General features: G+C 31.0%; 1 protein-coding gene across 2 annotated transcripts; it reads left to right on the plus strand.

The window, feature by feature from the left end:
- Positions 1–1,919: 1,919 nt before the first annotated feature.
- Positions 1,920–11,289, plus strand: Septin4 (septin 4). 2 transcript variants are annotated; one of them, XM_068776915.1, is made up of 8 exons: positions 1,920–2,316; positions 4,408–4,599; positions 4,999–5,257; positions 7,709–7,859; positions 8,499–8,664; positions 9,321–9,477; positions 10,061–10,145; positions 10,977–11,289. In XM_068776915.1, exons 1-8 carry the CDS (start codon positions 2,172–2,174, stop codon positions 11,061–11,063), a joined length of 1,242 nt encoding a protein of 413 aa, XP_068633016.1. In that variant the 5' UTR covers positions 1,920–2,171; the 3' UTR covers positions 11,064–11,289. The 2 variants fall into 2 exon arrangements, with proteins under 2 accessions (XP_068633016.1, XP_068633018.1); XM_068776917.1 differs by lacking the exon at positions 1,920–2,316 and adding an exon at positions 2,712–2,794.
- Positions 11,290–13,014: the final 1,725 nt, after the last annotated feature.

The following is a 13,014-nucleotide window of genomic DNA, read 5'->3' on the forward strand; positions in this document are numbered from 1 at the left end:
CGAAGTAGTCTCCATTGGCTTCAATACAGTCTTTGAAAATTTTTACTGCTAATCGAACGAATTGCTTTGGGGACTCCAAATTATAAAACGCTTTGAATAAATTTTCAAAAACTGACCACTAATAATAATTCAGAGGATTAGGTGCTGGACTGGATGACGGCCAGTCTTCAGCTCTGAAGTGCGGAAAGTTCATTTCTAACCAAGAATGGGCGAGTCTTGTTAAAGGGACCATAATTCATTCATTGATCATGATCGTATTAAGATTAAAAAATGGTGTTTTTAATAGTTCAATAACCAGGAATGGATAATAAAGGACGTAATCACCTTACCAAGAAAGGCATCTTGATATACTTATATCGATGTCTTGATGACTTTTTTACAAAAATATGGCTCAGTCGTAGTGACTTTATAGCTAACACCTCACCAAACCATCACTGAATTCAGATAATGCTCACGAGCTTTCAGCATTAATACGGTAATTTTGTTTGTTAAGATATTGCTTAATTGTAAAAATTTTCTCATCCATAAAAAAAATTTTGTAAGACGTCACTTTGCGTACCGCTTAAGCAGTTATTTTGATTTTAACACCCTATTTTTGAAGAAGTGTGCTGTTTGTATACTATTTTTGTAGGTCCAAAGTCAAATTAAATTACGCGTTAGGATTCTAGGTGCATCTTCATCTTTTGAGATAAAATCGATTTTGGACGAAGGGCTAAGATTTCGGACAGGATTTCTTCGAATTCCTTCCCTGCCTTACTGCTTTGATCGCTTTTTTTATACGAACAGTACGTGGACGGACAGTTCTTTTTCTGTCACAAACACCTTTGTTTTCAAACAGAGGCGGTTTCACTGTACCTATCAATAGCCAGTCTCTATATAAATACACTAATATTTGACTAATACTAAGCATATGGATGATTTTAAAAATTGTATTTGGCACCATACCTACTTTATATAATGTAATCAAAGCGACTCGATTCTCCTGATCACCATACTCAATTTTTATATCACAAAATATTTTAGAATATATCGGCGCGAAAATAAGAAAATAAAATGAACAACCATGTAAAAATGTTAGATTGCAAATTCAAAAGTAATATTTTCTAAATTTTAATTATGACAATATTTACGGCCAGGCTATATACATATGTATATAGTGACACTGATGGAATTTATTGTCACTGGAATTCATGTAATACAGTATGGATTGGTATTTAATTAGCAATATTAATTGTATTATTAAATAAATATTTACGCACCTATTTTGAAACCAATTTTATTCTCACAATAAAAAAATCTGTATTCGTTTTTATTACATCTTATAGTAGTAAACTGTATCTGTACTGGTCATAATAATCAAATAGATAAAGATAATGGCTAAGATTTGAAGGTCGTTGTTCCCATCTTTATTACGAGAATTTTAAAACACAAATCCAACGTGAGTCATATGAAAATAACACGCAATTAGTTGTATTTACATGCAGTACTTTTGTAATTCTATAAAATATTTTGTTTTAATGAACTTTAATAAATATATGTAATGTTTAACTTTAATAAATATTAGCAAGGCATTTTTTATTATAACAAATGGTATAATTAATAAATATATTTATCATTATTGCCGTAAAATTTTACAAATTTATATATTGAACTATTGATGAAAAACTGTTAATAAAATAAGTCTTATATAATTTTTACCAGATATTGGTTATACACTAAAATTAAAAGAGGTAAAAAAGATTGAATATGATGACAATGTGCTAAGTTAACCTAATTTAAATTACAGGTCACATAATAGGCCTAGTATTTAATTTGGTTGGCATTAATGAATGACGTAATAAAGAATTCAAATGGAAACGAGGTATCATGTCAGTCGCGCGCGCAGTTCTAAATTGTGCTTTGTACCAGCATATCGCGTAGTCGGTCTCGCGACGCACCTTGTTCCGCCGCCTTCTACGTATACTGTAACGTTTCCATCGGTTTTTACTAATCGGAACTACTACTGGCATCCTGCATTACGCTAAATACGCAACTCGTTGCAGAATTTCCCGCCTTTTTCCATTTTCATTGCCTACTTTCAAGACATGAGTTGCCTGTCATCATCGTACATATAATTTTTAATACAAAAACAAAACGATTATAAATAAACGATAAGTTTTGAGAATATTATTATGGAAGACAGTGATACCTACGCTATCGTAGATATAAGCATTAATGATAAAGACATAAATATAATTAATACCGAATCTGATAGTGAAAACATCAAGAATGAAAATCAAAAGAAAAAATCACCGTTGACCACTGTGATAAAAATACGTAAGTTGAAAGTGTTGTTTAAAGCGAGTATCTATAAAACATTGAAAGCGTTTTAAAAATTGGGATCCCGCTACATTTCTGCAATAGACAATTTTTTCGTTATTTATGTCAGCATAGATCATAGATATTTTGACTATTAATTTTAACTTATAGCTGGTAAATTTTATTAAAGATAACATACTTAGAAGGTTACAATAATGTAATAAAAGACTGTAGATTGTAAAGTTAGATATCGTTAATATGACATTATATAGTAAGAAAAGTTTTTATTTCTTTTTTAATAATTTTGTTTAATGATTGTCCGTCCTCGTCAGCGTTCAATTATCATGGATGGGTATGTCCGTTCCCTTAAACCGTGTACTACTAATTAACAACAGTATGTAACAGAGTTAGCAGTTTTGATGGGCACGTATGACGCTTCCGCTGGTTGTCCCCGATGTAAAGCGGGCACGCACTGAACAATGTCCCTGGCTTCAAAGTAAACCAGTATTTTCACACTCCGCTGCTTACACTGCAGTGATCAGGCTCGCGGTGCACAAACCCTAACGAAAACGCAGCGTAATCTTCCGTCCATGCAAATTGTTCGTAATACTGTGCGCTTTCTACGTCCTATAGATGCGACACTTACGGGCAAAGGAAGTGATTACGCCGCCGCAATTGAGTAGTTTAGACAACAGGAAGTAACTACATAGATTCTCCGCGTATTCTTGCATTGTTATCAATTTCATCCTACGTACGTTATAATGAATTTTTCTGTTATGTGTCAGCTACCATTATTTCTACTCCTTCACGGCTTTATCCCTGCTAATTTTCTTGCCAATATCAGAAAATATGTAATATCTCTCTAAGGTGCAAATGAGTTAGATAATACGTTTCGTCCGCATCCCACTCCATTTTACGTAAATGTCTAAAGTTAGTTTACAACATATTGAGCTCTACCATGAAACGAATACGTTGTTTAGAATGTAACACCTTAAAATTATTATGAAAATATAATGTGTCTGAATTTACAAGTTAAAGTAATGAATTTAATTTCATCTGGTTTATAGTTACATTTCATATTTTAACTAACCTACCATTGTATTTTTTCTTTTTCATAATAATGTCATACTTACCAAAAACGTCAAAGGTTTCGTAACAAAATCAGTCTGTAGAATCTAAAAAACGTTAATTTCAACAACTTTCGTCAATAAAAATTGACATTTATCAAAAATTAATTAACACCTCTTTCCATCTTTAATTTTTCAAATGTATAAATAAAAATTTAAAAAAAAACCTAAAATAAAAAAGGCATCTAGACATTACTCTTTTTTTAAACACGAATATAAATAAATTGATCAGTCAGTACTTTTGTCGCGAAAAGTACCTTTAAGACTGAATGGTTATAATTAGATTAGTAGATTTTACAAAATAAAAAAACATTGCAGTCCCAGGTGAAATAGATATTATAATAGGTAGATTTAAGTACAAAAGTATATATAAATAAAAGGTAATGAATTTGATGTTATCTATTCCAATGGTTAAAACTAAGTATAGGTACGAGGATCGCTTGTGCAATATCAACGTCTCAAGAGCAGCGGACGTCTTACGAATGATAATATCTGTTACATTTGATAGCGATTGATGTTGACAGTTAAATAAATAAAAATACTTTTAAATTAAATTTTAGAGTTCTTTATTGCTAATATGCATTATTCCGCCTACTGTTCATGTTTAAAATGCAAAATAATGTTATAATCTTAACCAACTAAATACGATGTTGTGCTTATATATAACATAGATAATTTTTAGACATTCATTTTAGAAAAATAGGAAAAGCCAACAATACGTAACTGGTGTATTGTTATAAATACGAGTAACAATGAGCATTATGAAACATATGTTTTGAATTCCAATTAGAGCATAAATATTTGTCCGTGTTTTAGTTTAGTGGTGGGTTAGTTATAAACAGAGTGGAATATACACACACACACACACACACACACACACATATATATATATATATATATAGTTCTATGAAATGAAAACATTATTTACCATATTCAAATACAGAAATTGTTTTTTCTTTAATTATTTGTTTATTGCCTTCAGAAAGAGATCGGGGTGAGCGAGATTACATCGGATTCGCAACGTTGCCCGAGCAAGTCCATCGAAAGTCGGTGAAGAGAGGATTCGATTTCACACTCATGGTGGTTGGCGAGTCCGGCCTCGGGAAGTCAACCCTCATCAACAGTCTGTTCTTGGGTGACCTTTATAAAAATAGAAAAATACCAGATGTACACGGTTAGTTGCTTAAAATTCTTTAAAATCTATTTAGTTCTCAAGAGAATCCGCGCGTTTATACTGGTTACTGCGTTCATCAATACTTTTTAGAGTTTAATTATAATTGAGCGATTATTTAAACGAGCCTGCAGCCAGTTAAGCACCATTTTTTTTATTTTGGTGGTCCATCGTGATTAAAAACAATCCCTGTTAAATACACCACATAGATCACAACTGGCTTTCATTTTCCTTGCCTACAAAAAAAGAAGAAATCCGTATACGGGAGTTTCCTCCGTGTGTAATAATTTTAATACATAATAATTTCACGTTCGGGATTTTCTTCGATATACTCTAATAGTTATACAAAATATATTTTTCATGTGTGTTTGAACGTATTTATTATTTTAATTAAAACATCAGATAGAATAGAGAAAACAACGACTATCGAAAAGAAAACTATGGAAATCGAAGAGCGCGGGGTAAAGCTAAGATTGACGATTGTGGACACTCCGGGCTTCGGCGACGCCATCAACTGCGAGGAGTCATGGCGCGTTTGTTCAGCCTACGTGGACGAACAATTCCGGCAGTACTTCACCGACGAGAGCGGACTCAACCGAAGGCACATGCAGGACAATAGAGTGCATTGCTGCCTTTATTTCGTCCCGCCTTGGGCTCATAGGTAGGCGAAACGCTACAGCGTTTATGAACGATGCTTTTTAAATCATACTGTAGTGACATTTTGATCGAATTTTTATGTTTATGAATTGCAATTGTAGATTAAATGAGAATAAGTTATTAAAGGACTAATTATCATCATCATTTCAGCCACAAGACCTCCACTGCTTGATACAGTACTCGCCCATTTATTATCCTTCGATGATTTTAATCGATCGTCTGTCCACTTTTTGGGTGGACGTCGTACGTTGCAGTCTATTTTTTCCACTACAGAACAAGTCATCTATTCTCCACGCTATGTGGCCTCTCCTCAATGACTTCAACATGCCAGTCTGCTGGACGATGTCAGCTACTTCGTCTACGGAACTCTCATGTGCGATTCGACGTCGTAGAGATTTTCCGTGACTTTCTATAGCTTGTTGAGCGACTATGATGTAAGCTTTCTAGTGAGGCCCGACGTGAGAGACAACATTGCACTGCTGCAATTATAGTAATAAACTAACCTAAGTTTTGTAAATATTTTCGGTAAAAATGGCGTTCTACCAGTAATCCTTCATTAATGATATTGTCGTTTCCATTCTTTGCATTAGGAAGTTTTAAATGTTACTTTATTTATTTAATGTATTAATATAATAGATTTTTATACAATTTATCCTATAAGCAGTGCTTTATCTGTCGTATTATATGTGTATATTTTTTATAGAGAGCGTTGACTCTGAGAGTATTTTAGTTAATTATATGTTCAAATAATAAATGATATATGTCTAAATGAATGGATTATTATTATTTATTATATTTATTGTATAGAAGTGCTAGTTTTTTCTACAAATAGGTTTGTATTTTAAATGACTGAAGAAATTAATGTCACAAACGGAAAAAAATAAAATAAATTTATGTAGGCCCTTCTATATTTTTAAAAGTGATATTAAATGTTTTGTTTTTATTTTCGACGTATCAAGATAAATACAATGGGTCAAAGTTGATCATGGCCGTTGATAGCTTCGATTATTGCGGAAGCACACGTACCCGCATATAGAGAACAATTATTATAGTGTCATTGACTTCCAAGAAATATTTGAAGATATTTTTTATAATTAAAACATTTGATCATATCGCAACTGTTTCTAAGAAAGAAGTTGCAATTGTGTATAAAATTTTAATACCTAAAAATATATTAAGAACTCTGTAATTAATAACAAGCTAATTTTCAAAACGCAATAATATTATTATTAGTTAGGATATTGAAAATCTTTCGCTTGTATTATTCTGCAAAGTTACCAAAATAGAACTATTATTAAAAAGTTTGTTAAAATCCTGAAAAACCTATTACAGTTTTAGTAACCGAAGTTATGTACTCCCAACGAGAAAGGCATTGATCAGGGCTTTTATGCCAGCTTTCACTTTAACTTCGACATGATAGACAGCACGTAAAAAAATTAACAACCGATTCTTTTGATTATGGATTGGTGGTAATATTTTTCATATCCGGATTTAATATTGACGGAAATTTGGACGACAAACAAGATCATAATGACATTATGGCAATAGGCAACAAATTGAGTAGTTTTTTAACGCAAATATTTAGTTATGGTTGTGTAGTTATAATATTAATCAACCATTACTTCATTAAGTGTTGTTATATTCAAAGTCCTGTAAATGATAGATGTTAATCATTATTTATAAAATGCGCGAATATAGCGCATGTAGTGATTATAGACCAAATATTCTGGAATGTGACGGCAAACTGTCTGTCGTTATAATCTCAGGCTATCGATTTTCCCGTTTTATGAAATCTATTACTTCAAATCATATAACATTGGATGAATAATGCTTTGGGGACATGAACTAGTACAACTGAAATGCAGACAATTATGGTGTGGAAATGATGATTGATAAGTAATGAAATTATTTAAAATATCTAACCAAAGCATATTTGTTTTTGGATAGCTTGACATTTATATTTTTCCTAGTTTTTAATATTTTATGCCATGTAGAACAACGACAGTAAATAATTACGTTTGACAAATTTAATAATCTTTTTTATTGCTTTTTAATATCTGACATAAAATCGATTTTTTAGCTTCTAGCTTTTTTGTTTAAAGTATTTATAAAATATAGACAAACTATTCAGAAAATAGAAAAAAAAAATAAAGAGCTTTCCAGAGATATAGCGCGATTATATTTGTATGTTTTTATTACTTTTTTGCGGTAAACATATTTGCGGTACACATTCTCGCGTTTTCATTGAACATTAACAGTGGAATTTATAACTTGACTAACAGTTCAATAACTAGCGCGATGAGCGCCAATAGTTCAATTTCCAATCGCGCTACATAACACGGTTCATTAGATTGATTGTAATGACATCGAGCAATCTCACGATCCGTTAACGTTCTCGACAATTGAATGAACAGCGACGCTGTAATAGTGTAATTGATTGACCTGTATGTTGCAGTCTAAGACAAGTGGACTTGGAAATGATGCGGCGGTTACATAGGAAAGTGAACATCGTGGTGGTGATTGCGAAGGCCGACTCCTTGACAGTCCATGAAGTTAAGCAGCTCAAAACACGCATATTGAACGATTTGGATGAATACCAAATCCAAGTAATAAACTTGTTTAATTGACTATACGATGACATCTTTCTTAAGTTTTTACAATAATTTCTCAATGCGCAAAGATTACTTTAACATATTTCTCGCTTAAAATGTCATTATAATAGTGTTTTCGCTAGACAAAGTTAACCAGAAAATGCAAACCTTACATTATCAGATACCGATAACGAGGTAAAGATGCATTCACACGAGGCAAAAATATTAGTTTACATCTGTTGTATGCAGAGTCTTAAGAAACCTTACGATTTAACGGGTTTTGGATTGACTTCATGTTCAATCTTTCACTGAAACATGTCGTTGAAGAGGCTAATTTCGCGTATTTATTCTAAAACTATAATTTTATTTTAATCGATTCGAGATTAGGGATTATATTAAAAAAATGTTATTTTCACACCTTTTTAAAAATGGCCTTAATTCAGGTTATATTCAGAGTTCTTTGCAATTGTTGACGCCCAAAATTGTGTGCTTTTAAGAACCTTATATTATCTCTGTCTAGCGAATATACGTATAACATAGGAACTATTGATTTAAGCCATTTTTCTTTTGGTTTTAAATTTCTGCAAGCTCTTTTTTAAATCTACGTTTAAGTTCAAGTCTCTATTTCATTTTCTTTCAATGTTGTATATTTAGGTATACCAGTTCCCTGAATGCGATAGCGATGAAGATGAAGAATTCAAGCAACAAGATCGTGAGCTAAAGGCGTCGGTGCCGTTCGCTGTGGTAGCCGCAGATACCGTGATGGAAATTGGTGGCAAACGGGTGCGTGGTCGCCAATACCCTTGGGGTATTGTAGATGGTGAGGAAATTTTAATGCTATTTTTTAATAAAGTTATTAATAACAAAAATATTTTTTTAATGTAATTTTATCAAGAATCTTCGAATAATCGACTTCTTTACATGTCAAAAATTCAGTCAACTCCCCTAAAATTGCTACTTTTATATTAACCAACTTACGATTTTGTCTGTTTTGGTATATTATTAATAAAAAAATATATGTATAGAAAACATAAACCACGATTTGACATTTTTTGTTAAAAAAAAACCATGTGTATTATTGATGATTGATACGAAAGATGTTTACATCCAGAAGTTTTAAGCTCAATGCATTCCAATAGAAAAATATAATGGTCGTAATATTTATGGCTAGTCATAAAAAAATAAAAGGCTAATCGCTTGACTATATATGTGTAAATTTGTATACATACGTGATAAATAATCAAATATATCGAAAGAGGCAGCTTCTGCGTACCAAAATTCTACATTGCGATTGCCAACCCGCTTGTGGTAATTACGGTACTGTATGTTCACCAATATATTTCTTTGGGGGAAGCCTATGCCTTGCAGTTGAACACTGATCTAGTGAAATGGTGATGACCTTACACGAAGTATACGTTGAGCCTTGCAGAACAGGAAACCTAATGATAAATACCTACTTTTAAATTCTTTTATTAGTGGAGAACCCTAGACATTCCGACTTCACAAAATTACGGACGATGTTAATATCGACGCACATGCAAGACTTAAAGGATGTGACACAAGACGTCCACTACGAAAACTTCCGCGCTCAGTGCATCTCACAGATATCGCAACATGCTATGCGTGAACGAGGGTATGTATATTATATATATAACTCCTTATTTTATAAATAAATAGGAAATTATCTTAAAAACTAGCTCAGATCTGACATTTGATTTGGCATGTCAGAAATTGTAATCACTTCTTACATTAGTGGTATTATTAGTTTAATAATAACTACCTTCGATACTTTCAAAGTGGCAATCTGACATAAGTTTTAAATTGAATATCCTTATGTAAGTTAAAATAATAAAAAAATATACCTTGTAACGTTGAGAGCGTATGATTTACCACAAGATTATTAAATATATGAAGAATATTGAAAAAAAGGTGAAAAGATTAGAAAAATCAAAGATTAGAAAATCAAGATTAATACTAAACATAAACTAACCAGAACAAAGGAGGTACAATTCTATTATTTAGTTCAAAACCGAAGGATCATTTTAATGACATATTTAAATTTCTTTGGATGTCGTATGTGATATTCTTCTCAGATTAACACTTAATGTTTATTAATCGACCCAAAAACCAAACCATCTCTCTGCGTGTCAATCAATCGCTTGTTATCATAAAAATTTCAACTTGAATAATAATGTATTTTTATTTTCAATTAACAGGAAATTGAAGAGAGATTCAATGGGAAATAACAATGATGTAGTTATAACAGATACCGATCGTTTATTATTACAAAAAGATGAAGAGGTAAGACAGTTTGACTCAGCATATTTATACACACATACCACGCCAGCTTTTGTTATTGTAACATGTTAATCCGATATGTTTGAAATTTCTCTTTGATTGTTGACAATGCAAACAAAATAGTGATGCCATCTGCAAACAGAATCTTCTCTTACTTAATAAATGAGCATATTATCTTCTTAACCAAGTAAATCAAACCACTCAGCCAAAGGCTACACCGTTTTCATATAATTGTTTGAAGCTTAATTGTGCTCACAAGTTACCAAAAATTAGCTAATAATTATAATTATTATATATTTTTGAACTAAAAATATTTAGTCATTGTATTTATAAACCAGTAATATATTTGCATATAATTTTTTCATTAATACAGGGCATAATGAATATAGTTTTATCATTAATACCTCAAACTATTGATTTTTGAAAACAATATAAAAATATATGTTGTCCTTTGATGTATGTTATATACATCTTTCTTATTAAATAATGAAATGAAAATTATTTATTTTTTGAAAATCATATCGTCGAGGTTTCGATCTTCGGTAATTTTCTTTCAAACAACACTGTTTTCAAAAACACGCCTGCAAGCTTAAGTTATTAGAACCGACACTATTTCTTCAATTAAGTAGGTATTTCGGAGAGTCGCTCCTTTTGACATGTCCCTATAAAATAGTCACAAGGCGATAAATCTGGGCTTCGAAGTGGCCGCACAATGTTATGCCACAAATGTTATTAAGCCACAAATTTAAATAAAAATTTTTTGGGGTCAATTCTTATTTTTAATTAATAGACATGGCAATGCTTTACACACTTCAATATTATTTATTATTACAGATTCGACGAATGCAGGACATGTTGACACAAATGCAGGAAAAACTAAAAGCTTCCGATAAAAAGCACGACAGTATTATAGACGTATAAAATATAGACTGCAACTAAAAGTATATACTTCTTAATATAAATACCTCCACATTTATGTTGATCGCCAAAAACAATGAACCATTGAATGAATTTAGATATTAATGGGTTGTTACGTTGTTATATTTTAAAAGTAGATATATTATTTCACATAAAATGAATGTCACAAAAGGATGCAATATGTATATTATTTTGTAATATTTTATCTAAGTAAAGCAGGAGAATTAGTTCAACGTGTATTCTATCAATATTAACAGTAAAACAATAAATAATTTGCGCGTAATGTGAAAATCTGTGTTTCAAGAAATTATTTACTATAAATCATGACCTAAATATTGTATTAATTTGAAAAAAGAGGCTAATTAAAATTGGACAATACACAATGTATGCGGTTAGTTTTTTTGATAAATGACATGGAAGTACATATTGATGTGTTAGTTATCAGAAAAATTTTAGATAGAAAAGTAAAAATGACACGAGAAATGCTATAAATCAATCTTTCATTTGAAATATAAATTTATAGAAAAACCACCTTTAAAAATAAAATATTGAGTAGAGTAGCACCATTTAGATTTTTTTTATATTTAATGAAATGTAGAAATTGTAGTAATAATATTACTAGGTCAATTTCCATGACAGGAACTGACGTTAACTAGCGTTGGGCGTTCAGCCCTGCACTTCGACCAGATGATTGTATTGAATTGTTTCTGAAAATGTTAATGCTATTAGCCGTAAGGCTTTTACAGCTTCATCGGTATTGAGTTCACGGAGCGGAAGGGTCCGTGAACTAGATTGACCCGATGATGCTGTAGGAGCCATACGTCGTATTTTTAATTTTTCGTGCTGTCTAGATCACCTTCTGTTTTCCAGTAATCGAGTATTTTTGATGGGCCTATTTTAATTAAAATCTCTAAAAAATCTTTTCTAGAATATTAATAACAAACTTTTGTGATCAGAAAATTACTGTTTAACTTTTTTTTTTTAATTCATCTTAATGTTATAAGTTTAAAATACATACTTATAAACAATATGTTGCTTTAAAAAAACAGTTGTAAAAAAGCCAATATTTATGAAAATATTTTTAGTTAATAGTTATATAATTTAAAATTCGTTATAAATACTAGAATACTTAGAATCATACATTATTACAATTATTTAATAATTTTATTTCAAAAGAAACTCACAAATAAGGTAATTTATCTATTATTAAAACATAAGAGAAATTTTCAGCAAGTATGTTTGCTTAAACTATTCCTCCGAGACAAAAGTTAATTTATACCAAAGTTTTATGATGTGATTTTTGTATCAATATTTATATAATAAATTGATACTTTACATAAAGAGGCGTTTTATTGAATAATATATGAATGAATATGAAATCATGGTCGATATATTTTCATTAAAGAAACAATAAAATACTTTACCCATGTGAATTAAAAATAATAAACAATTTATAGTTCCAGCACATTAAAAAATACGCGAAAAAAGAAAGGCGGTGCAGCGCTATACATGTACGCTACACTGATATATATACATTATATAAAAATAACCACATTCTATCACAATGTTATATTTATGTTCAAAGACAGTCAATATAGTAAGCCGTAATCTAAGCGAACTGTGACATCTAATACATCCTTAAGGCTGTGGTGCGAATAGTGATGGTTTAACTTAATGGGTCACACTATGTATTTTATGAATTACAATTTAGTATTAAATTTATAAGGCAGATAAATATACAACTCAAACGCGGAAATGCTAACTACCGCTAGAGATAAATGAGCGGTGAGACGAGAGAGGGAGCGATTGACAATTCGATAGTAATTATGTTACATAAACAAAACTTATCATTGATTTTCGAGATTCTAACTTGTTAATATCAATTTGTAACAATGGAAAACATTTAACAAATGTTATTAGAGATTTTGTTTTGTCTCTAAACAGCTTTCCGCAA

This window comes from Battus philenor, unplaced genomic scaffold (genome assembly GCF_028537555.1).
Source record: "Battus philenor isolate CCGP_79_NKW_IND1 unplaced genomic scaffold, ilBatPhil1.0.hap1 SCAF_13, whole genome shotgun sequence".
Taxonomy (NCBI): Eukaryota; Metazoa; Arthropoda; class Insecta; order Lepidoptera; family Papilionidae; genus Battus; species Battus philenor.